Source organism: Nanorana parkeri, unplaced genomic scaffold, assembly GCF_000935625.1.
Source record: "Nanorana parkeri isolate BGI_ZX_2015 unplaced genomic scaffold, ASM93562v1 scaffold920, whole genome shotgun sequence".
Lineage (NCBI taxonomy): Eukaryota > Metazoa > Chordata > Amphibia > Anura > Dicroglossidae > Nanorana > Nanorana parkeri.
Genome location: NW_017307188.1, coordinates 83,493 through 108,606, shown reverse-complemented (window position 1 = coordinate 108,606; position 25,114 = coordinate 83,493). Strand labels below are relative to the sequence as shown.

General features: G+C 50.0%; 1 protein-coding gene across 1 annotated transcript in view; it reads left to right on the top strand.

Annotated features, from left to right (window-relative positions):
• LOC108794976 (paralemmin-3-like) overlaps nt 1-25,114 on the top strand; it is a 33,533-nt gene that overhangs the window by 909 nt on the left and 7,510 nt on the right. The window contains exons 2-4 of the mRNA XM_018566127.1: nt 20,236-20,287; nt 23,089-23,169; nt 24,577-24,698. Of these exons, the coding sequence (XP_018421629.1) occupies nt 20,243-20,287; nt 23,089-23,169; nt 24,577-24,698 (248 nt within the window). The 5' untranslated portion in view covers nt 20,236-20,242. The remainder of the gene's footprint in view (nt 1-20,235; nt 20,288-23,088; nt 23,170-24,576; nt 24,699-25,114) is intronic.

Below are 25,114 nucleotides of genomic sequence, written 5' to 3'. Positions count from 1 at the left end.
CAGGGGTTTGGTATTATCAAGAAAGGGGGGGTTCAGGGAGTCTGGTGTTACATAGGATTGGAGGGGCACAGTGGGTCTGGTGTTTATCTAGAGATGTGAGGGTACAGGGGGTCTGGTGTTATCCAGAAATGTGAGGGCAAAGGAGGTTCTGGTGTTATCTAGAGATGTGAGGGTCCAGGGGGTCTGGTGTTTTCTAGAAATGAGGGTACAGGTGGTCTGGTGTTATCTAGGAGAGGGTTGTAAAAGGTGCCTGCAGAAGTTGGGGGGCACAGGGAGTTTTTAGGTATCGGGAAGTAAGGGGTACAGCCAGGGGATCTGTTGTTATCGAGAAGTGGGAGTGACATGGGATCTTCTGTTATCAAAGAATGGAGATGGCGGACACAGGGAGTCTGGTGTTATCTGGGATTGAAGATACTGTAATCTTATATTATTTGGGGAGGCAGTTGGGGGGGGGTCATTATTTGTTATGGTGGGTACAGGAGGGCTTTTTTATCTTGGAAGGGGGTGACACAGGGAGTCTGGTGTTATCTGGGATTGAAGATACTGTAATCTTATATTATTTGGGGAGGCAGTTGGGGGGGGGTCATTATTTGTTATGGTGGGTACAGGAGGTCTTTTATATCTAGGAAGGTGAAGGGGGGGATAGGGGATCTGGTGTTGTTTGTGAAGGGGGGTACGGGTGTCCAGTATTATTTGGTAGGTGAGGAGTCTATACATGCATGTCTATTATTTTCCATATGACATCTTGCTTTATATACCTGTATGATGACCCAGCACACCCTGTATACTTGCACACACCTGCAGCGGGTGACAGGCAGGTAATTACACCCCTCCCATATGTCATTCATTAATACCTATTAGCATTAGAGAAATTGCTATTTATATTGACATGTATGACATCAGCTTGGCGTATAATGGCAGCGTGTGTGTGTTATGGCTGGCATGCAGAGGGCACGTAGTGGAGCCGCACACACCTCTAGTACACAGCCGGATTGATTTCACGGTATAACGTGTCACTCTGTGGTTATGGATTATTAAAGTGTTGTGTCAGTTGGCTGGCGGGTAGAAGTTTTCTTTGTATTGGAGAAGTTCTTGAATGGTAGGGTGGTGTGTTAGAGGGTCACTTCACCCTAAACCAATATTTCCAATATGGTCGGGTGCAGGTGGTCTAAACGGCCCACCAATTTCCTATATTCCCTAAGCTGGCCATAGACAGGGCCTCAGTTTGCAGTTCCTTAACTAATACAATGACAACCATGAGCAATGCCCGGGAGAAAATTGTTCAACGAATAGTGGCCTGGTGAATTTTCTTGAAATGTGTTACCATATTATAATTGTTTGCAGAGATTGAATCTTCATTGTGTCACTGTTGTATCTTATAATGGTTGACTTCGGGGAGGAGGTGCGGCATGTGGAGCGTGGATGCGAGCGGGTCTGGCAGCGGCGAGCGTGAGGTGGGGAGGAGGTGCGGCGCACAGCGTGTGGAGCCGTGAACAAGTTGACAACTTTTTCAATAATCGATTATAATCGATTATGTCGATTAGTTGTTGCAGCCCTACTCTATTGTCCCGTCTACAGTCTACCCAATCTACGGGTTGACCGTCCGAGTCCTGTATTGCTTTGTATCTTATAAAGGTTGAATCTTCATTGTGTCACTGTTGTATCTTTTTAATGGTTGAATCTATCTAGCATCCTAAAAATTGTCCCGTCTATAGTCCACCCCATCTACGGGGTGACCGCCATATTGCTATTGTATCTAAGAAAGGTTGAATCTCCATTGTATTACAGAAAAACATTGTCCCATCTATAGTCTCCAGAAACTATTGGATCACCATCCTCTTCTCATTGTATCGCCATTGTATCTTATAATGGTTGATTCTATCTATCATCCTAAAAATTGTCCCGTCTATAGTCCATCCAATCTACGAGGTGACCTTATTGCTGTTGTATCTAATAAAGGTTGAGTCTTCATTGTATTAGAGAAAAACATTGTCCCATCTATAGTCTCCAGAAACTATTGGATCATCATCCTCTTCTCATTGTATCGCCATTGTATCTTATAATGCTTGAATCTTTGTCATATGAGTCATCTATAGTCTCCCCAGTCTATAAGTTTACCCTCCCAATTTATCAGATCCCTGTTGTATCATATGGAGTTTGAATCTTCACCGTATCGGGCAAGGAATTGGCCAGTCTATAGTCTACCATTCTCAATGCATTACAACTGTATCATATAAAGGTTGCATCTTTGCCATATTAGGCAAGAAGTTGTCCAGTCTATAGTCTTCCATTTTCATTGCACCACCATTGTATTCTATAAACATTAACTCCTCGCCATATTGGCCAAGAGATTGTCCAGTCTATAGTCTTCCATTATCACCATATCACAACCGTATCATATAAAGATTGCATCTTTGGCATATTAGGCAAGAAACTGTCCAGTTTATAGACTTCTGTTTTTATCACGTCACAATTGGTATCTTTTGAAGGTTGACTCTTCGCCATGTTGGTCAGGAAATTGTCCAGTCTATAGTCTTCCATTCTTATCATATCACCACTGAAGCATATAAAGGTTGCACCTTCACCATATTGGACAACAAATTGTCCCATCTATAGTCTTCCATTCTTTTCGTATCCTATAAAAGTTGGCTCTTCGCCATATTGGTCAAGAAATTGTCCACTCTGTTGTCTTCTAACCTCTGGGATCACCGTTCCATCCCCTCTGTCATACCATTGTATCAAATCAATGTTAAATTCTTCATCATATGAAGAAAACTTAGTCCTTGCTTTAGTCTCTAGGATACCAATCTATTCTCATATCTTATAAAGGTTAAATATTTATTGTATCGAGCAAAGAAATGGTCCATCTGTAGTCTGGTCACCTCTCATATAAAGGCTGAATCTTTATAATAGTTCAATCTTTATTGTATCAGGCAAAAAAATGGTCCCATCCAGTCTCCCCAATCTATGGGATCATCCCATTCTCATTGTATGTTCATAGTATGGGCCAAAGGTTAAATCTTTATTGTATTGGGCAAAGAAATTGTCCATCTATAGTGTGGTCACCTCGAGGATCACCGTCTCATTCTCATTGAATGACCATTGTATGTTATAATGGTTGAATCTTCATTGTATGGGCCAAAGGTTGAATCTTTATTGTATAAAGAAATTGTCCATCTATAGTGTGGTCACCTCGAGGATCACTGTCCCATGCTCATCGTATCACCATTGTATGTTATAATGGTAAAATCCTCATCATATGGGCCAAAGGTTGAATCTTTATTGTATAAAGGAATTGTCCATCTATAGTGTGGTCACCTCTAGGAGCACCGTCCCATGCTCATCGTATCACCATTGTATCATATAATGGTAAAATCTTTGTTGAGTTGGGAAGAAGTTGTCCCGCACATAGTCTCTGGGACTGTTGTCTCGTTCCCATTGCATTTTCATTGTATCCTATAAAGGTTGAATCTTCGTCACATTGGGTGAAAAGTCCTCCAGCTCTTTATTAAGGCCACCACCACCACCGCCCAATGACCGAGGCTGACTAATAAGTCCTTGGTGGCACACGGGGGAGGGTATGGGCCGTGTATTTGTTGTTGATTGGAGGAGTAGTGCTCGGATGGCTGGTGTTATTGGTATTGTTGGTATGTGAAGTATTTGCAATGTTTTTGTTACAGAAGTCACTGATAACATTTCTGCCATTCTCCATCTCCTATTCACCACTCTGCCACAACCCTGTCAGGAGTTTCCTCGCTCCGTCCCAACACACTCGGCCCCTCCTCCACCCCACACCGTACCTGTGTTATTGTGCAATGTACTAAAATGAAAGGCTTTGTGAACCCTAACAATCAACTTTTCCTATTTGCTCCATATTGCTCTATTAAATGTACCATTGAAAGCGTTTTATTATGTCTGTTCAATAAGTGCAAAAAAAAAAACCATGTAGATCCTGCCAGAAATCTGATAACATCCTGTTCTTCTTGAGGGCCAGTGCACACCTAGGTGACTCCTCACCGCGCGGCAATCGTGCATGATTCCGCGCGGATTGCCGCGCGGTCAGGAGTCGCCAAGGTGTGAACCGATCGCGCTGTGGGTGCCATTATTTTCTAATGGCACCCCAGTTGCGCCGGGCGGATCGCGCGGCTTCCTGCCGAGATTCCTCCCATGCTTCTGAATGCGATTGCGGCTAAAACAGCCGCGCGTTGTGTATCGCAAAAAAAAAGGTACATGTACCTTTTTTCTGCGATTGCCGCGCGGATGTCACCCAGGGCCGGTGCTAGACTATTTTGCGCCCTAAGCAATACCAACTGTCTTTCAGTTCCACTCCTCTGCTCAGTGGGCGGGTACAATAGCCAGCCTACTATTGGCTTTTGCAATTTGAAATAGATGGGGGGGGGGGGTGAGTGTTCGAGGCTGCGCCCCAGGCAGCAGTGTGCCCTAGGCGGCTGCCTAGTTTGCCTAGTGGCAGCACCGGCCCTGATGTCACCCCATTGAAATCAATGGGCCGTGCGGCAATTGCTGCCTGTATTGTGCAGGACCGTGTGATCCCGGAACGCGGAGGTCTGCACCGGGCCCGAAGCTGACATTGTTGAGTGTAGAGCTAGTTTCAGGATTGACCTGTCTTGCAGTGATTGATCTTCACGTAGACACATAAGGGCTGATTTATACATCTATTGCTGTGCTCCTCAGTGCCATCTAGTGGCGGTAGTGCCATGTGAACAGCATTTGCCCAACTGGGAGGAAGATTTATACCTTGGCTCCATGGTGAGGGTCTCACAGGTCCTCTTTGAGGCTCAGTATAGCTGTAGAACACTCTTATTGATAAGAGTCTGTGCTGAACTCTTATCAGTTACATTGTTGCCAGAACCTATCCTCTCTATGTCATGCTGAAGACGAGAGGGGAGGTGTTTGCTGTCCAAATCAGGAGGGCAGTCTAGCGTGACAACGCTGCTTCTCCATACATGCAGCACGGTGATGAGTAAGGAAGGAAGTGTGTTACTGGATGGATCACCAGGTGCGTTCCGGTCAGAGCATCCCAGGTTGCTAAGAGCCAGGCAGGGAGGCATGTAAGGTCATACACATCTCCCTGGTCAGCTTTTAGCAACCTGGGATGCCTAGCTCACTGCCAGGGACACCAGCCAGAGCTCTGTTAGTGCACCACTGTGCCCCACCCCCCATCCCCCTGGTAATGTGCACCCCCCTGGTAATGTGCACCCCCCTGGTAATGTGCATCCCCCTGGTAATGAGCATCCCCCTGGTAATGTGCACCTCCCTGGTAATGTGCACCCCCCTTGGTAATGTGCACCCCCCTTTAGGTCATACACATCTCCCTGGTCAGCTTTTAGCAACCTGGGATGCCTAGCTCACTGCCAGGGACACCAGCCAGAGCTCTGTTAGTGCACCACTGTGCCCCACCCCCCATCCCCCTGGTAATGTGCACCCCCCTGGTAATGTGCACCCCCCTGGTAATGTGCATCCCCTGGTAATGTGCACCCATAGCCCCCTGAGGCTGGGCAGCCCTACTGCAAGTGGAGTGTTTCCCACCCCCCAGATGTAGGCTTTAAGTGTAATGTCCGGAGATGTAATGATAGGAGATAGGGACTCCTCAATGGACATGGATGACACCTTCATGTGTCCATGTGCAACACTTCTACCTGTGCTGTACACGGACATGATTCTATCATTTTTTAATCCGATTGTTGCAAGTAAATACTTCATTTGCAACACTAAATGTGCTAAAATCCACTCGCACTGAAGGAAAGGTATTATCGCTCTACCTTAGCATCCTATTGCAGCTAGCAAGAATCACTGGTGACAAGTCCTAAGTGCCAGATACAATGTAATAATCCAAGGAAAGGTCCTGCACGCGACACAAGTCGTCCGGAAAGTTTATTCGAAACTCACACAAAAGGCTCCATAAAAATACAGCAGTAATCAGTCCTGCTAATGCGTTTCAGCCATAACGGCCTTAGTTATAGCTAATGATTAAGGCAGTTATGGCTGAAACGCATTAGCAGGACTGATTACTGCTGTATTTTTATGGAGCCTTTTGTGTAAGTTTCTAATAAACTTTTTAGATGACATATGCTGTGTGCAGGACCTTTGTGCAGGATTATGACATGTGAGACACATACATAATATTAACAATAATACACACATAAATTTAGGGGAAAACGTTTTACTGTATTCATTCAGCATGCGTCTACATGCAGGAAAACCTCTCGTGAGTAAACAGGATGGGCAAACATGGAAATCTACAGACTGTCCATAAACAATGCGAGCCAGTTAAAGGAGAACTATGAGGTGAGTGCTTTTCACTCGCCTCATAGTTCTAGCCGACCTGTGACAATGAGACTGTCACAGGTCGGCTCAGTAGATCGGGAAGTGAGCGAACACATACCGGCGCTCGCTCACCTCTTCATCCTCTCACGGCTCTCTGCCGTGACAGGGGAGGGGCTGGATTCCACCCTCCCCGCTCCGATCCGCCAGCGCTGACTGGCGGAACGGACGGGGGAGGGGGGCGGGTACAGCTGGCTCTGCCTCTAGATAGGTAGAGCCAGCTGTCAGTCACGCAGCTGGGCGGATCCCGGCACAATTGTCGGGATCCGCTTCAGCTGCGGCGTCTCAGTATACCGCGAGCAGCAGCTTGCGGTATACTGAGCCTAGGGTGACGGGAGGACGCTAGTTTGTGTCCTCCCGTTACCCTAAGGAGAACTATGGGGAAAAGCCTTAACCCCATAGTTCTCCTTTAAGGTTAGAGAGATCTCCCCTCACTTTCTGTGGTGGAGACAATGTTTTATCAGACAGGAAGTGAGGGGACATCTGCAGCAGTGACACAGGACAATAATAAAAAAGCTGCCAGAGGTTCTAGTATTCCCATACTACATTTACTTTCTCGATCATGAGGAAGATTTTCTTTGTTTTCCTGTCCTGGAGGCACAACAGGTAAAAGGAAATGCCTTCAAAATCAGAGGAAATCCCCTCTAACATCCCATTCACACTGAGGGACATGGATATTGCTCGTTTTTCCGCGTGATTTTGCGCTGAGCTGCTAGGAGCTACATTGCACATTTTATCGCGCTACGTAGCGTGTTTTTTGGACGGGACTTCGTCACTGCTACATTGGGCTGTAACCAACCAATCTTGATGTGACATCATTCTTTCCTTCCATTTTGCAGTGCAAAAGTGACCCTTCTGTAGCGCGATATCGCGTGACCAAGTCCCGCAATAATAAAGTCGCCGATAATGCGCGATTTTACGCGACACCATAGAGTCTATTGGAGCCGAATCGCGCGACATCCGCAGAAAAAAGGGTCACGTACGAGCGACAAGCTTGCGCGACGAGCGACATTGAGCTGTGAGCAGCTCCATAGAAATGCATTGGACAAGCTACATAGAGCAATATTGCGTGGAAATATGCGCGATTTTGCGGAGGAAATCGCGCGATAAACCGCTGAGTGTGAACGGGGCCTTAGTTGCCACCAGAACAAGTGTCCCGGTTGAAAGATTTCCTCTCGCTTCTTGGTCCGGTGAGAGTTGTACATTTTTGGATTTGCTCTCACTTCCTGTCCAGGTCATAATGGTCACCAGTACAACTAGTGGGGGGTCAATCTCCCCCACGCAAAACAGTTGCTCACCATTCTATCCAAAACTAAATAAAAAAAGTTTTGGACAGTGATACACCCGAGCACGTCATCATTTGGGCTACCAAAGTGTTATACTTGTGAAAATGCCCCAATACTAAACGCAGATACTGGTGGTCTGTCGAGAACGCCGACGTGTTCGAATTTGCTGACCTCAGCATCTGCGTACAGACCGGTATTATCGAGGAAACCGGGATTTATTCACAAAGTATTACGTTTAAATTGTTAATTGTGACCGTTAATAATATTCCATCCGTCATTCACTGCCACCCATCATTTACTGCCATGGACGGCATATTATTACCCGTCACAAGTAACCATTACAAACTAATGCTTTAAAGGAGAACTATGGGTTTGGGGCCTTTCACCATGGTTCTCCTTAGGGTAACGGGAGACAACAAACTAGCGTCCTCCCGTCACCCCAAGCTCAGTATACCACAAGCTACATTTATGTCTGGATCCGCCCAGCTGCGTGATTGACAGCTGGCTCTGCCTATGTAAAAGCAGATCCAGCTGTACCCGCCCCCTCCCCGTCCGTTCTGCCAGTCAGCGCTGGCGGATCGGAGCGGTGAGGGGGGAATCCAGCCCCTCCCCTGTCACGGCAGAGAGAACTCCCGGCAAACATCTAAAGCCGCGGATATAATTCATATACGGGGTCTCTGTTTTACCTGTCAGAGGATTTTTATTTCTGCCCATCCAGCCCTGAGATTTACCCAGCTCCGCCACACAGCGCAGCCCTTCCTGGCATGGCAGGAGACCTGATTTTGTTTCTCTGCTGCAGTTCAGTAACACTTACAGGTCTAGCTCCTCCCCCAGCCTGTGACTGGGCAGTGAAAAGAGAAGCAGCAGACTGATGAGTTATCTCTCTGTCACTCTGCCCTCTCCTCCTATCAGCTACTTTTTTCTGGTCCTGCAGCACAGATGATTGGCTCTTTGTGCTGCTGCTCCCAGTCTGAACTCTGCTGCACAGGGACTGGAAGAGGCTGATCCCAAGACCAGTACAGAAACGTAAAAGGATGTATTGGTGAATCAGAGATGCATCAGTGGAGGGCGTTCATATTTGATCTGACTCCTCAGTCCCTTTTGAATAGATGAATTGAGCTGCTCTGGTGTTCCCTGGTCTGGCTTGCTGGGACTTGTGGTTCACCTGTGTCTGCAGCCTGCACAGACGTCCTCTGTCTGCCTCCATGTTTTGTTGGTTCCTCCGTCTCTCGCAGTCTCTCCCCTCCCGCCCGGCCTCTGCTCAGGTTACATCCCTGACAATGAGCACAGAGGCTGCCAGGACGGCCTGTGTTTGTCTATGACCCGCAGCCCCAATCTCAGAGCTCCAGGCAAACACATCACATGCTCCAGAGTGTTCCTCCAAAACGGATTTTGGCTGAATATCTCCTGGAGACCCGGTGGCCATTTTGGAATTAAATGGACCTATTGTCAGATACACTGAGTGGCCAGATTATTATGACCACCTGACGTTTGTAGGCAAATTAGCTATAATTTTGCGCTGAAGTTGCTAGAGGGCCAGACCATTATAAATAGGGAAGCCGGTTGTTTACCAAGACAGTAGAAGTGATTATTTCGGAAGATACGGGGAAACAACGCGATTTCACAGCCTTTGAAGGTGAGCGAGTATCAGCAAAACAGCAGAATTCGTTAAATGTTCAAGAAGGGCTCATTGTTAAAGTGTTTAAAGACTGGACTGTCAGCCGAAAATCTGGGTCTGAACGTGCGAATTGTGGCCGTCAGCGACTAGTTAATGTTAGGGCAGAACGGAGAGTGGCAAGACTGGTACAAGACAACAGAAGGGCAACAGTGCATCAAATGACTGCAGATCTTAAGTACAGAACTCAGAACTTAGCGACCCGCTGGACACAGGGCTTGGCGACCCGCTGGACACAGGGCTGGGTGACCCGCTGGACGCAGGGCTGAGTGACCGCTGGACGCAGGGCTGAGTGACCCGCTGGACGCGGGGCTGAGTGACCCGCTGGACGCGGGGCTGAGAGACCCGCTGGACGCGGGGCTGAGTGACCCGCTGGACGCGGGGCTGAGAGACCCGCTGGACGCGGGGCTGAGTGACGCGCTGGACGCGGGGCTGAGTGACGCGCTGGACTCGGGGCTTAGTGACGCGCTGGACGCGGGGCTTAGTGACGCGCTGGTCTCAGGGCTTAGTGACACGCTGGACTCACCCGAGAGTGACCCTGCAGAGCCCACCATAGATGCTGCACAGCCCATCTGAGACTGTCTATAGTGGGCTCTGAAGGGGTTCTAAGGTAGGCTGGTCAGGGCTGCATCCCTCTCTCCTTCCTAGCTACTCTTACCTGCACACCAGGCCTCCTCTGCCGCCGGACTGGCCGGAAGTGACGTCACGAGCAGCGTCGCTGATGGGGCCCCAGCTTGTCTCGATGCCAATGGAACGGCAATGCTGGGGCCCTGCGCTGCTAGTGCCAGGCCTCTGCTGCCGCTGCAGGGGCCCGTCCACCTCCTCGCTCTTCACCGTCGGCCGATACTCATGTAAGAGTCCCTGGCGGGCCCCCCAGGCTGTCGGGCCCCTTACATGAGTATCAGCCGTACCCCCCTGATGGCTGCCCTGTTTGTGGGACGAAGTTGAAAGAGCCACCAGGCAGCTGGTTCCACAACCATCAAATCTCACAGAACTGGACAGTGCTATTCATCAGGCATGGTGTCAGATTCCTCGCATCACCTTTCAACATCTCGTGGAGTCAATGCCAAGAAGAATCGCCGCAGTATTGAAGGCAAAAGGTGGCCCAACGAAGTACTGATGGGGTGGTCATAATAATCTGGCCACTCAGTGTATATTGTTGTGTTCAGTCCATTCATGTCATGTGTCAGTGGAACACTTCTGGGTATTACAGTATCACAGTACTCCCCCCCTGGAAATGCTCCTTACATTAGTGGCCAGAGGGAAGAATGCTCCTTACATTAGTGGCCAGAGGGAAGAATGCCTGCCTACAGATAGCTGAAAAGATAATTGGCATCAGTGGTCAGTAGTCTGAGATACAGAAACACCTCATCACTCATGGAACCTCCAGAGGAACCTTCGGGTTCCCCGGAACTCTAGTTGAAAAGGCCTCAGACTTCCTATGTGGCAAGTAGGGTTGCCACCTGTCCGGGATTCACCCAGACAGTCCAGTTTTTGAGTCCTGTGCCCAGGTTTCAGGCCAGCTGACACCCAGACACTAAGTGGCGACACTTAACATTTTTTTGCCAGATGCAGCTGCCTGAGGTCTCGTGCTTGCTGGGGACCTCGGCAGACTTGAGCCGCAGGTGCCTGTAAACATCTCCCATGCTACCACGCCTCTGGACCCCTGGTGAGACACCACACAGCCCGCACAGCACTCCTGAAAGCCCGCATAGCCCACCTGAGAACCTACACAGCCCACCTGAGAGGCCGCATAGCCCACCTGAGAGCCAGCATAGCCCACCTGCTAGAGTGCTAACCCAGCGCTAGAGTGTTCGGGTTTCACTTGAACAAAAGGTGGCAACCTTTTTACTAGATCAAGATTACTAATAACAGGACATAATCTAAAACAAAAAATCAAAAACATTTGCCTCAGCGATGGTGTGGAAAGCCGGTGGAATGTATAATTAGCACTCATATCCCCACATTGGCCATCTTGCTCTGGTTCCCCCTTTCAGAGGCCATCTTGCTCTGGCTCCCCCTTTCAGAGGCCATCTTGCTGTGGTTCCCCCTTTCAGAGGCCATCTTGCTCTGGTTCCCCCTTTCAGAGGGATTTGCTCTAATGAGTTTTGATCCCGTGGCCTGTAGTGTGCGGCCCTCTGGCCTCTCTTTTTCCAGAGAGAGAGAGACCATGGCTCGGCCTGAGCGCCAGCTTGCTGAGGGATCGAGTGTCGGGATTAGGCTGGGATTACAGTTTTGTTACTTCCTGCTGCTCTGTCAGTTTTTTATAATCGCACATTTCGCCATCGCTCGTCTGGGGATTACAGGATGCGCCACGCGGGAACCCGGTCGGCGTGGGGTTTAGTAAAATGACAGAAAATGTAATGACCCCGAATATGACACTGAGCTGAGCCTCAGTCAAGGTGGCAGTGAAGTGACACAATGACAGTCTATGTGATCTATGGCCGGCCATGACCTGAAGATTACAAGTTTCAGATCAGGGCGGTCGCCTTGTAGAATTATACGTGAGGACGCCGAGGGACAGTCCGCCAGCCGGAGCGGACGGGAGACGAGGGGAGCGCAGTACCGGGGGGAACGAGGATCAGGGTAAGTAAAAGTCCTCCTGATAGGTACCCTAGGCATGGACAGTTAACCCTTTGTAGTCCCGGGCCAGCTCCGCCGCGAGGGGAGGTTGTTGCCCCCCCCCCCCCGTCCCCGGAGGACGGCTTTAACTGTCTCAGTGCCAGAGCCGGTATTGCTTTTGTTTTTGGCACACATGTTAAAATGCACATTTTAGGCCTGAAGATTACTTAACCCCCTTCTCCCCCCACCAGAATGATATATTTCCTGAAAGCAGAGACCCTGGAGAATAAAATGGCGTCAGTTGTGGTTTTTTATATCGCAAGATATTAGCGCAAATGTTTATCACACCAAAATTTTCCGTACAAAATACACTTATGTGAGGGGAATTTATCAAAACTGGAGCAGCAGAGTCTGGAGCAGTTGTCCGTGGTATCCTTACCATCTTGTCTTGAATTGTATTGTGATTGTAATGTCTTCCTTATATTGTAAAGCGCTGCGCAAACTGTTGGCGCTATATAAATCCTGTATAATAATAATAACAACCAATCAGCTTCTCTTTTTCATTTTCAAAGCTTGACTGAACAAACTGAAGGTGGAAGCTGATTGGTTGCTAGGGGCAACTGCTCTAGATTCTGTCTGCTCCAGTTTTTATAAATCCCCCCCCCAATATTTCCCTATTTTAAAATATAAAAGATGATAAAATATAAATAGATGCCAGATACGTCGTGCTTTGATATGACGAAAAAACAACAGAACCCAAAATTGCCTGTAGGTGACGCTTTAAAAGCTTTTACAAGTCATCAATTTAGAGTTCGCTCACTCTGGTGTATGCGGCGATACCTAACACGTGTGGTCTCACAAGCTTACTTGCCGGGGGACTCTTCGGCTGCATATGTTAGGTGGGCTGTGCAACTCTCAGGTGGGCTATGGGATTCTCAGGTGGGCTATGTGACTCTCAGGTGGGCTATGTGATTCTCAGGTGGGCTATGTGACTCTCAGGTGGGTTGTGCGACTCTCATGTGGGTTGTGCGACTCTCAGGTGGGCCATGAAATTCTCATGTGGGTTGTGCGACTCTCAGGTGGGGTGTGTGACTCTCAGGTGGGCTATGGGACTCTCAGGTGGGCTGGGTGACTCTCAGGTGGCCTGGGTGACTCATGTGGGTTGTACGACACTCAGGTGGGCTGTGCGACACTCAGGTGGGCTATGTGATTCTCAGGTGGGCAATGCAATTCTCAGGTGGGCCATGCGATTCTCAGGTGGGCTATATGACTCTCAGGTGGGTTGTGCGACTCTCAGGTGGGCCATGCGATTCTCATGTGGGTTGTGTGACTCTCAGGTGGGGTGTGTGACTCTCAGGTGGGCTGTGCATCTCTCAGGTGGGCTGTGCATCTCTCAGGTGGGCTATGGGACTCTCAGGTGGGCTGGGTGACTCATGTGGGCTGTGCGATTCTCAGGTAGGCTATGTGATTCTCATGTGGGCTGTGCGTGTCTCAGTTGGGCTATGTGACTCTCAGGTGGGCTATGTGACTCTCAGTTGGGCTATGTGACTCTCAGGTGGGCTATGTGACTCTCAGGTGGGCTATGTGACTCTCAGGTGGGCTATGTGACTCTCAGGTGGGCTGTGCGACACTCAGGTGGGCTATGTGATTCTCAGGTGGGCTATGTGACTCTCAGGTGGGTTGTGCGACTCTCAGGTGGGCCGTGCTACTCTCAGGTGGGCCGTGCGACTCTCAGGTGGGCTGTGCGACTCTCAGGTGGGCTGTGCGACTCTCAGGTGGGCTGTGCGACTCTCAGGTGGGCTGTGCGACTCCTCATGTGGGCTGTGCGACTCCTCAGGTGGGCTGTGCGCCTCTCAGGTGAGCTGTGCGCCTCTCAGGTGAGCTGTCTAAGCTATGGTGTCTCACCATGGTTCCGCAGGTGGGCAGCACAGTGTCAGGGATCCGGAGGAGGAGAAGGCAATGACAGATCCAGGCTGCATCAGTACTGAGGTAGGGTGCTGTGATGTTCTCAGGATAATATGTAAAGCACCCTGCCGGCTCCTCCCACCAAACATAACCTGCCTGCATTGCGTAGAGAAGCGCGGAGACCCAGTGATGACATCACCGGGTCTAAAATAAGGTTTGAAGAGTTCTGCTCTTAGGTGCCATGTCATGATTCCTGGGCCAGCCTTCACCTCCAGCATTGTCTCTGATGTTCCTGTATAGGAGGAAAGGTGTCACAGCAATCCTGTTTACATTGTACACACAGAGGGAGGGGACGTATGTCTGTCCAATGGCCGGGGAGGATAGGAGGAACCCCCTGCCTCGAGGGCCTGTGGCTGGGAATGTATAGGTGGCGGTTTTATGCCGTTCACTCCTTTGTGCTCCTACTATGTGCAGCTGCTCGGCATGCAAAGTCGGCTTTTTATGGCCCGCAGTGATACTATACAGACAGATAAGACCATTGTAAACTCAGGGCCAAGCTGTCTCTGTTTTCAGGTCAGTGGGTGAAGGACCCCCCTCCCCCACACCTCAGGGAAGATTTCTCAGTGGCCTAGTGGTCATTGGAGGAGGAAGTGAGAAGGAAATCTCCCCAAAGGGGCCACGGACAGCCATATGAAGAGTCCAAAATCTTTTATTCGTTGGACTCACTCGTAACAAGGAAGCGTAAAACTACCAACGCGTTTCGGGGGGCAACAACACTCCCCCTTCATCAGGGCTTAATAGATGAGCTTGAAAAAAGGACTTTTGTTTGATTGGCAGAAATCTGTGCTCTGCTCGCTGTGTCTTCTTGGTGAAGCACCGCAGCAAAAAGAAGCTTCCTCAAGAAGACACATCGAGCACAGAACAGCCTCATTGGTTGCTAGGATGCCTTCAGCCACACAGCGTCATTGTTTGCTAAGATGCTGTCAGCCAATTAGCCTCATTAGTTTCTAGGATGTTGCAGCCAATCAGCCTCATTAGTTGCTAGGATGCTGTCAGCCAATTAGCGTCAGTTTGCTATCATTGGTTTCTAGGATGCTGCAGCCAATCAGCCTCATTAGTTTCTAGGATGTTGCAGCCAATCAGCCTCATTAGTTGCTAGGATGCTGTCAGCCAATTAGCGTCAGTTTGCTATCATTGGTTTCTAGGATGCTGCAGCCAATCAGCCTCATTAGTTTCTAGGATGTTGCAGCCAATCAGCCTCATTAGTTGCTAGGATGCTGTCAGCCAATTATCGTCAGTTTGCTATCATTGGTTTCTAGGATGCTGTCAGCTAATCACTGTCATTGGTTTCTAGGATGCTGCAGCCAATTAGCATCATTAGTTGCTAGACTACTGTCGGCTAATCAGCGCCATTGGTTGCTAGAATGCTGTTAGCCATTGGTTACTAGGATGCTGTCGGCCGCACAGTGTCTTTGGTTGCTAGGATGCTGTCGGCCGCACAGTGTGTTTGGTTGCTAGGATGCGCGTCGGCCGCACAGTGTCATTGGTTGCCTGGATGCTGTCAGCCATTGGTTGCTAGGATGCTGTTGGTCGCACATTGTCATTGGTGGTGGCTGCCTGCATCCTAGCAACCAATGACCCTCCAGATAATGAATATACACTGAGGATGAAGTGCCTGGTTTAGACACTGCGGACCGCCCACCACACCACACCACCACCAAGCAGCTCCATATTAATTATTGCATCATTACATATGTGTTTTAATGAATACAAGCAGTGAAACTACCTCCATTTGACTTGGTATCAGCAACTTATATCCCCCTGTAAAGCAGAGCTCAGACTGGGACAGGGAGAAGCAACACAAGGAGCCAATCAGCTGGGATGTATGTGCTAACAAAGGACATGCTGACTGGGGGAGAGTGCAGAGTGGCAGGGAAAGATGACCTGCTTCTCCTTTCACTGTCCAGGCTTGGGGAGTGTTACCAAACTACAGCCCTCATATATGTATTTCCTGTATTTGGCTCTTAGGCCCCGAGTTCAGTTTTCGCAGCTCGCTAAAGCCTTTTATACACTGCAGCCAGCATTTCTTTTATAAAGCTGCTTGAAGCTTCTTCAATGCGTTTTGGATGCTCTCTGTCATCGTTTAACCCGCGTTTACCAACTATAACTAAGCAAAGCCCATGTGTTAGGACCCCACTGAGGAGTTTTGCCGCAATGGCTCTGGACCTCCAGGTAAAGCTGGCCATACACTGACCCCGCAGGGCAATTGAGACAAAAATGACCATATGGGCCGTCTTGATTCATTCGCTTGGGCTGAGCACAGCTGCAGACAGGAAGGAATCAGGTTGGCAGGTACAGCATGTCTATGAGGGCCCCAGTCACATGTCCTGCATGTCCTGCGTGTCCCGCATTCCTTGAGGAAATGGACCATGCAGGGACACAAGGGCGTTCATGTGCAGCGTTGCCATTAACCCTCGCACTGCCTGACACTGAGCACACTGCACGCAGCGCCCAATGTGTCATGTGAGGGAAGGGGAGTGCGTTGCTGGCTGCTTGGCATTTAACTTGGCACACGATTTCGGACGCTGGGGTCACTCGGTGTTGACAAGACCGTATTCCCAGTAGGAAATGTGGACTTCCTTCAAGATTTGCATGTCAGAGCACCTTTGATATTAGGCTGTAGGCAAAACAACAGCTAAACTGAGGTGCATGGCATGCAAAATGGTAGTTTATTAACCATGGCGCCATGAAAGTGAAAATTTTGATTGTAGGGAGCACAGTTGTGACGTCAGATACGTCAGGGGCTTTGTACCTGACAGGCCTGATGTATAGTAAACCTGTTATGAACCCGGGCAATTCAAACTGGCCTATAATTAAAGGATAAGTGCACTTTAAAGCAAAGTGCACTTATTCCTTTTGCCCCCAACTCATGGCCAAAATGATCCCACCCTCTCCTCTCTGCAGATCTGTACTTACCGAGATCCAACAGGCACGGTTCCCCTATTATTTACAACCAGCGCTGCAATGATGTAATGCACATTACAGCCCCATAGACATCTATGGGGCTGTAATGACAGATGCAGCCAGGAGAGGGAGACTTGCAGCACTGGATGTCATCAAACTTTAAAGTCCCACTTCGGGCAGAAAAAAAAATGACCCTTGCAGGGTGACCTTCCTGCACTGCAAGGGATAAATGCTCTTTTAGGCCCCGTTCACACTGAGCGATGTATCGCGCGATTTTTGCAGCGATATCGCTCATATTTCCACACGATATCGCTCTATGTAGCTTCTCCAATGCATTTCAATGGAGCTGTTCGCATCTCGTCGCTCAATATCGCTCAATATCGCTTGTAGCTCGTCGCTGGTAGCTTGTCGCTCCTACATGACCCTTTTTTCGAGCGATTTCGAGCGATATTGCTCCTGATTGCATACAACCCAATAGGAAAAAGTTGCGCGACACGTCGCTCAATATCGCTCGTCGCGCAATATCGCTCAAAATCGCGCGATTTTCATGTCGCTCAGTGTGAATGGGGCCTAAGTGTAGGGGTGGAGGAATAAGGTGTCATCAAGGCTTTCCCTCGCTGCGGCAGGCTTTCCCCATACTGCGCGACTGGTCCCCCAAAGCCTAGTCACAGCGGTCTCCATCTGACATCATTACATACAATTCAGGACCAGCAGTTCTGCATTGTACATGGCAAGGGCCAGAGCACAACCTGGCAAGGATGGAAAGGGCCCGAGCACAACCTGGCAAGGATGGAAAAGGCCAGAGCACAACCTGGCAAGTATGAAAAGGGCCCGAGCAGACATGGACAGTGGAAGGAGAAGCAGCAGACTGATTAGGTCATCTCTCTGTCACTCTGCTCTCCCCTCCTATCAGCAAGTCCCTTGCTCACATATTAGCAGTGCAGGACGGACTGGTTTCTGGTGCTGCATCTTCCTCTCCCACTAAGAGCCCTGCTGTACAGGGATTGCAATAGGCTGATCCCAAGTCAATTGTAGGTACTCACAGTGCTTAGGTTTGAATACATGTGATTTCTGCCCGGAGCTCGGCTCTAGACCTTCGCTGTCACATGTTGTATAGGATTTAGTGCTGAGTGACTTGGCCGGCATTGTGCTTAGCGGAGGTGAATGGGTGTCCATGAGTCCAAGGTCAGGCAGGTGATCTGAGCGCTGTGGTTTCTGTAATTATAGACTGTCGCATTCTACACCAGGCTGGTTTCGGAAAACGCTGATGTCTGTGACTGGGGAGGAGGGGGTGTTTTTATGTGTTTTTATAGTTTCTGTTGAAAGTGGAAAGCACCGTGACCATCTTATTACACCCGAGTGACAGAACTTCTCCAGGGACTGACAATGATTGCCGCGGACTCTCTTTAGAATCTGTGCTTGTGAGAAATTCATGGAGCAGTCAGAAACAGGTGTATGTCACGTGCAGGCATGGTGGGGGTCCATACCACGGACACTCCATATTAAGTGCGTGTTCAGGCTCATTGGTTGCTAGGATGCTGTCGGCTGCACAGCATTGATGGTTGTCCTAGCAACCAAAGATGCAGTGCAGCCGCCGACAGTGTCTAAGCACTCAATGACCCTGTGGGCTAACAGTGTCCTAGCAACCAGTGATGCTGTGGGCTAACAGTGTCCTAGCAACCAGTGATGCTGTGGGCCAACACTGTCCTAACAACCAGTGACAATGTGGGCTGACAGTGTCCTAGCAACCAGGGATACTGTGGGCTAACAGCATCCTTGTAACCAGTAATGCTGTGGGCTGACAGCCTCCTAGTAATGAGTGACAATGTGGACAGACAGCATCCTAGTAAGCAATGACAGTGTGGGCCGAAAGAGTACTAGCAACCAGTGCCACTGTGGGCCGACAGTGTCTTAGCAATCCGTGGTGCTGTGGGCTGACAGCATCTTAGCAGCAACCAGTGATGCTGTGGGCTGACACCATCCTAGCAACTAGTGATGCTGTGGGCCAACAGTGTCCTAGCAACCAGTGATGCTGTAGGTTGGCAGTGTCTTAACAAAAATGATGCTGTAAGCCAGCAGTGTCCTAGCAACCAGTGTCAGTGGTGCTCTGTTTGCAGACATGCATGGGTGGCACAGAGAGGCTGCAGTATAAAAGAATGTCTGCTCCACCCTCCTAATTTTGATTGACAGCTAACATTAGCATCCATCTGCAAGTGTTCATGGGACATGTAGTCCTGACATCATGGCTTCAGACGGCGATTGCGTGTGTCCTTCAACTCTATGACCTCCAGGTTACAGTAGGCAGACATCAATACTGCTTAGTACAGTGGTATGGAAATGTATTACTCATGTCTGTGCTCTAACCAGGGAGGATCTTCTACTAATTAAAGGGATTAATAACAGAGATTGAATGTAGAGAAGATAATAATGATACTATGACAAGCATTCCGCCCAACCTGAACTTCCACAAGCTGATCCTACCCAATATTTTCTATATGCATGATACTTACTGTTCATGTTACAGGAAATGGTTACACATGGGGGTCATGCTGGAGGAGACAGCGGACATGTTACAGGAAATGGTCAGACATGGGGGTCATGCTGGAGGACAGGGAACATGTTACAGGAAATGGTCAGACATGGGGGACATCCTGGAGGAGCAAGTGGACATGTTACAGGAAATGGTTAGACATGGGGGACATGCTGGAGGAGACACAGGGGACATGTTACAGGAAATGGTCAGACACGGGGGTCATGCTGGAGGAGACAGGGGACATGGTACAGGAAATGGTCAGACACAGGGGACATGCTGGAGGAGACAGCAGACATGTTACAGGAAATGGTCAGACACGGGGGTCATGCTGGAGGAGACAGGGGACATGGTACAGGAAATGGTCAGACACGGGGGACATGCTGGAGGAGACAGCAGACATGATACAGGAAATGGTCAGACATGGGGACATGCTGGAGGAGACAGCAGACATGTTACAGGAAATGATCAGACACAGGGAGACATATCTATTAGAAAGAACTTTATTAACTTGGTATTCTTTGATAAACAACAGCATGTAAGAGGGAGTTCCTCTGCGAGGACTGCTTTGTGTTTTCCATCTTGTGTTGCCATGGAACCATTGGTGGGTTAGGTTGTGGGGAGAGTTAGGTGTGACCGGCACAGCTGTTTTCTATCACTCTTTTCTCTGCCCTTCATAAGTCTTGCGTGACACCTGACTATACCACAACCTGACTTCTTGTAGCTGCCATGTTAACGCATACTTGGAATAGGGGCGGAGCTCAGTGGTCAATGAGGCGGGGCTTAATTTCAGTGTTCTTGTGTCAGACCTCCTAATCCACCTGCATACAGCACATTGAACGGCTGCTGCGCATCTAGTAATAAGAAGACTTTTGTGGCAGGAAGTAGCGCTATCAGCTGCTTTTAGCTGTGACAGGAAGTGGTGACACCGTGCACCGTTTAATACATGGTATTTCTTTTTTCCTCAACAGTGTCAAGATGGGGGAGACTCAGATTTACAGCCAGCGCCTGCATGGAATCACTGTAAGTACAACACGGCAGATTTGTCCTGCAGAGCTAACACTCTACTGTGTGTGGGGGGGAGAGAGGGAGCTATTCTACCGCTGTGCATCCTGTACAGATTCACTATAGGAGGTCCGAGCAATGATGGCAGCCTAAAGATGGCCATACACTGTGACCCAGCTTGACAAATTTCAATTGGACGTCTGAACAGCCAATCAGCTGCAGTCACTGTTCAGTTATTCTGCTGTCAGAATACAATAGCCATCAGGGTATTCTTTCCTCTATGCCAAGGTTTGGCAACCTCGGCACTCCTGCTGTTGTCAAACTACAATTCCCACTATGCCTCTGCCTCTGGGAGTCATGCCTGTGGCTGTCAGAGTTTTGCAATGCCTCCTGGGATTTGTAGTTTCATCACAGCTAGAGTGTTGAGGTCGCCCACCCCTGCACCATGTTGTTTAGCATGGATGGGGGAATCAAACTATATGTCTATGGCCTGCTTATAAGTGTATTCCCCTTAGGGTTGCCACCTTTTCTTCAAGTGAAACCTGAACACTCTAGCGCCGCATGCAGCAATTGTTGGTTTTTTTTTGGGGGGGGGGAGGAGAGAATTTAGCGAAGAGACAACCAGGGGAGGGAGTAATGAGACAGTCTATACAGGACTATAAATCCCAGCAATACATTATACAGCAATACAAAAGAATATGTAGCTACATACTCTGTGTTGTTCTGGGGTGCGCTGTGAGCGCTCTTGGTAGGCTATGCTGGCTCTCAGGTGGCTGTGTAGGGTCTCAGGTGGCTGTGTAGGGTCTCAGGTGGGCTATGCGGGCTCTGAGGTGGGCTATGTGGGCTCTCAGGTGGACTATGCAGGCTCTCAGGTGGACTATGCAGGCTCTCAGGTGGACTATGCAGGCTCTCAGGTGGGCTATGCGGGCTCTCAGGTGGCTGTGTTGGGTTACAGGTGGGCTATGCGGGCTCTCCGCTGGCTGTGTGGGCTCTCCGCTGGCTGTGTGGGCTCTCAGGTGGCTGTGTGGGCTCTCAGGTGGCTATGTGGGCTATGCAGGCTCTCAGGTGGCTGTGTTGTTTCTCAGGTGGGCTATGCGGGCTCTCAGGTGGCTGTGTTGGGTCTCAGGTGGGCTATGCAGAGTTTCAAATGGCTGTGTTGGGTTTCAGGTGGGCTATGCGGGCTCTCAGGTGTCTGTGTTGGGTCACAAGTGGGCTATGCGGGCTCTCAGATGGCTGTGTTGGGTCACAGGTGGGCTATGCGGGCTGTGTGGGCTCTCAGGTGGGCTATACAGGCTCTCAGGTGCCTGTGTAGGGTCTCAGGTAGGCTATGGGGGCTCTCAGGTGGACTATGTGGGCTCTCAGGTGGGCTATGCGGGCTCTCAGGTGGCTGTGTTGGGTTACAGGTGGGCTTTGCGTGCTCTCAGCTGGCTGTGTGGGCTCCCAAGTGGGATATGCGGGCTCTCAGGTGGCTATGTGGGCTCTCAGGTGGGCTATGCAGGCTCTCAGGTGGGCTATGCAGGCTCTCAGGTGGGCTATGCAGGCTCTCAGGTGGGCTATGCAGGCTCTCAGGTGGGCTATGCAGGCTCTCAGGTGGGCTATGCAGGCTCTCAGGTGGGCTATGCAGGCTCTCAGGTGGGCTATGCAGGCTCTCAGGTGGGCTATGCAGGCTCTCAGGTGGGCTATGCAGGCTCTCAGGTGGGCTATGCAGGCTCTCAGGTGGGCTATGCAGGCTCTCAGGTGGGCTATGCGGGCTCTCAGGTGGCTGTGTTGGGTTACAGGTGGGCTTTGCGTGCTCTCAGCTGGCTGTGTGGGCTCCCAAGTGGGATATGCGGGCTCTCAGGTGGCTATGTGGGCTCTCAGGTGGGCTATGCAGGCTCTCAGGTGGGCTATGCAGGCTCTCAGGTGGCTGTGTGGGCTCTCAGGTGGGCTATGCAGGCTCTCAGGTGGCTGTGTGGGCTCTCAGGTGGGCTATGCAGGCTCTCAGGTGGCTGTGTTGGGTCATAGGTGGGCTATGCAGGCTCTCAGGTGGGCTGTGTTGGGTCACAGGTGGGCTATGCAGGCTCTCAGGTGGCTGTGTGGGCTCTCAGGTGGTCTATACAGGCTTTTAGGAGTGCTGTGCGGTGTCTCATCAGGGGTCCGGAGGCGGGCATCGTGACAGGGGAGGTGATGTGCGGGCTGTTTACAGGCACCCGTGGCTTACAGGAAGATGCAGCTTCAGGCAGATGCGGCTGTCTGAGGTCCCGTGCTTGCTGGGGGCCTCGACAGCCGCATCTGTCAAAAAATATAAAGTGCTGGTATTGGCACTTACAGGGCTATTCACAAAAGGGTGAAGAGTTTGGGGAAGGAAGGAGAAATGAACAATCTAGGCCAGAATAGCTGATTTGGAATAATTCTCAAATTCAGCTCACGTTCCAGTTCAGCTATGTTGTCCTAAATGGTTCACTTCTCCTGCCTTCTCCAAACTCTTGTAAATAGCCCTGTAAGTGTCTTGTGTCCGGGTGTCAGCTGGCTGGAAACCCGGACACAAGGCTCAAAAACCAGACTGTCCGGCTGAATCCCGGTCCGGTGGCCACCCTAATTCCACTGTGTATAGAGTAGATAAGGGTTAAAAAGCGTTTCCTTTTCTCCACGGCTCCATCTAGTGGCAGCATGTGGTAGCACATCATCACGCTGGATTGCACATTGATTATCCGCTTGTGTAGCGTATACAATTGGTGCTCAATATCTGGAACACTACTTACTATGACTGAGGTCTTTATGGCCACCCTAAAACCTTGTATGTGGTGCTGAGATGATCTGATCGCTTACACTTCTTACAGGAGAAGCGCAGAATCCTGAGTGAGGTGGACAGAATCCAGAGGGAGCTGGAACAGCAGAGAGTCAAACTGCAGCAGTTAAAGGTAATGAGACTGTTAAAGTTCTGCCCGGAGTGTAGCTGGGTGCATGCCGTTTGCACGGCACTAGCACACCTAGATGTGCTTCTCAGCGCCATCTAGGGGCGTTAGTGTTGAGTAAATGCCATGTGGCCAGCTATATGCCGGGCAGAACTTTATCAATGAATCCTTATATGTTCTTCTTCTGAAATTTGATCACAGACACGTATTTTGTACCTTCATGATAAGTGTGCCTTCTACATCCATCAGAGGTGTCCTTGATCCCCCATGCAGCAATGTTGGTCACCGTTTTTAGCTTGTTTACTCTAGTGGCGATTGCATGGAGAGCATTGACATTCCTTGCTAGGCCGATGACTCAGGGTCTTCCTGGGATGTTCACAGACCAGCCGCCCCTGCGCTGCAAAGGTTAACTGCTTGTATGTGCCTAGAGGACAGGAAAAAGCTGTTTTACTTACCTGATCCCCGCTCCCGCCGGCTCCTACCGGGCTGCTCGGCTGGTCCCCACAGCCTCTTCTCCCCTTCTAAAGACCGCTGCTGTCATCAAGTACAATGCAGGCTCCATAGCCCTTCACTGTATGGGAGGCCACCGAGGCTCAGACCACAGCTGGAGTGGAGAGGAGAAGAGGAGGGCACTGACTGCTGGGTAAGTGGGGATCAGGTAAGTAACACAGCATTCCTCTAGGGCAGGGATGTCCAAACTGCGGCCCTCCAGCTGTGGTGAAACTACAAATCCCATGAAGCATCTCTCTCCGGGAGTCATGTCTGTGGCTGTGAGAATCTTGCAAAGCCTCATGGGATTCGTAGTTCTACCACAGCTGGAGGGCCGCAGTTTGGACATCCCTGCTCTAGGGCCTAGGCCAAGGTTGGACAAACTCCAGCTCTCCAGCTGTGGTGAAACTCTCACTATAATGCATGCGGCAACGTGTGTTACCACCACGCATGGCAACCCGCCTGATCTAGGGTATGTGTGGTGCACAATTGCCAACGCACAATTCCCACTTTTGCACGCATCATACAGGTGATTGATGAAGTTCTGAGCATGTAGATCCCTGCTTGTCCACCACGGCACAACCATCAGGTCCAGGGTTTCGTTTTGAAAGTGCCAACCCATCTCGGGTATTTTGGTTTAGCCCTCAAAATGCAGCCGGTGCTCTTTCAGCTTCTGATCTGCTTGTGTATCCTCCTATGTCCTACTGTAGGGATTGGGCAACCTCAGTACTCCAGCTGTGGTGAAACTAAAAGTCCCCTTATACCTCTGGGAGTCATGTCTGTGGCTGTCAAGAGTCTTGCAATGCCTCATGGGATTTGTAGTTTCACCGCAGCTGGAGGACCGAGGTTGCCGACCCCTGACCTATTGGTTTATCCTCCCACAGAGTGATGAGTTTCCCTTTTGCTTTTTCCGCCTGTCCACAGAGAAAGTCTCTGCGAGATCGCTGGTTGATGGATGGCCTGGTTCCTACAGCAGGAGCAGAAACTGACAACCCATTAAGCGAGACAGAAGGTCAAATAAAGGACCTCGAACTTCAGCTGGAAAGGTGAGACCATGGACCCTTGTATGGTTCAACTTAAAGGAGCCCTGCAGCAAAGGGTCAGTATGGCCACGTTGTGCTGACAGAAACTTCAACTTCATTTAAATAGGCAAGGACTCCACCACTTACCTCTGTACCCCTATTCCACCATTGCACCCCCTTTCTGCCACTGCTCTTCTCTGCATCCCTCTTACACTGCTTACCTCTGAACACTGCTCCTAGACTGCTCTTACTCTGCTCACATCCACACCACCCTAAACTGATCGTACACTGCTCACCTCTGCACCTCCCCACGCCCCTTTTACACTGCTCACCTCTGCACCCCTCTTACAATGCTCACCTCAGCACCCTCCTGAACCACTCTTACACTGCTCACCTCTGCACCCCTCTTACAATGCTCACCTCTTCACCCCTCTACCACT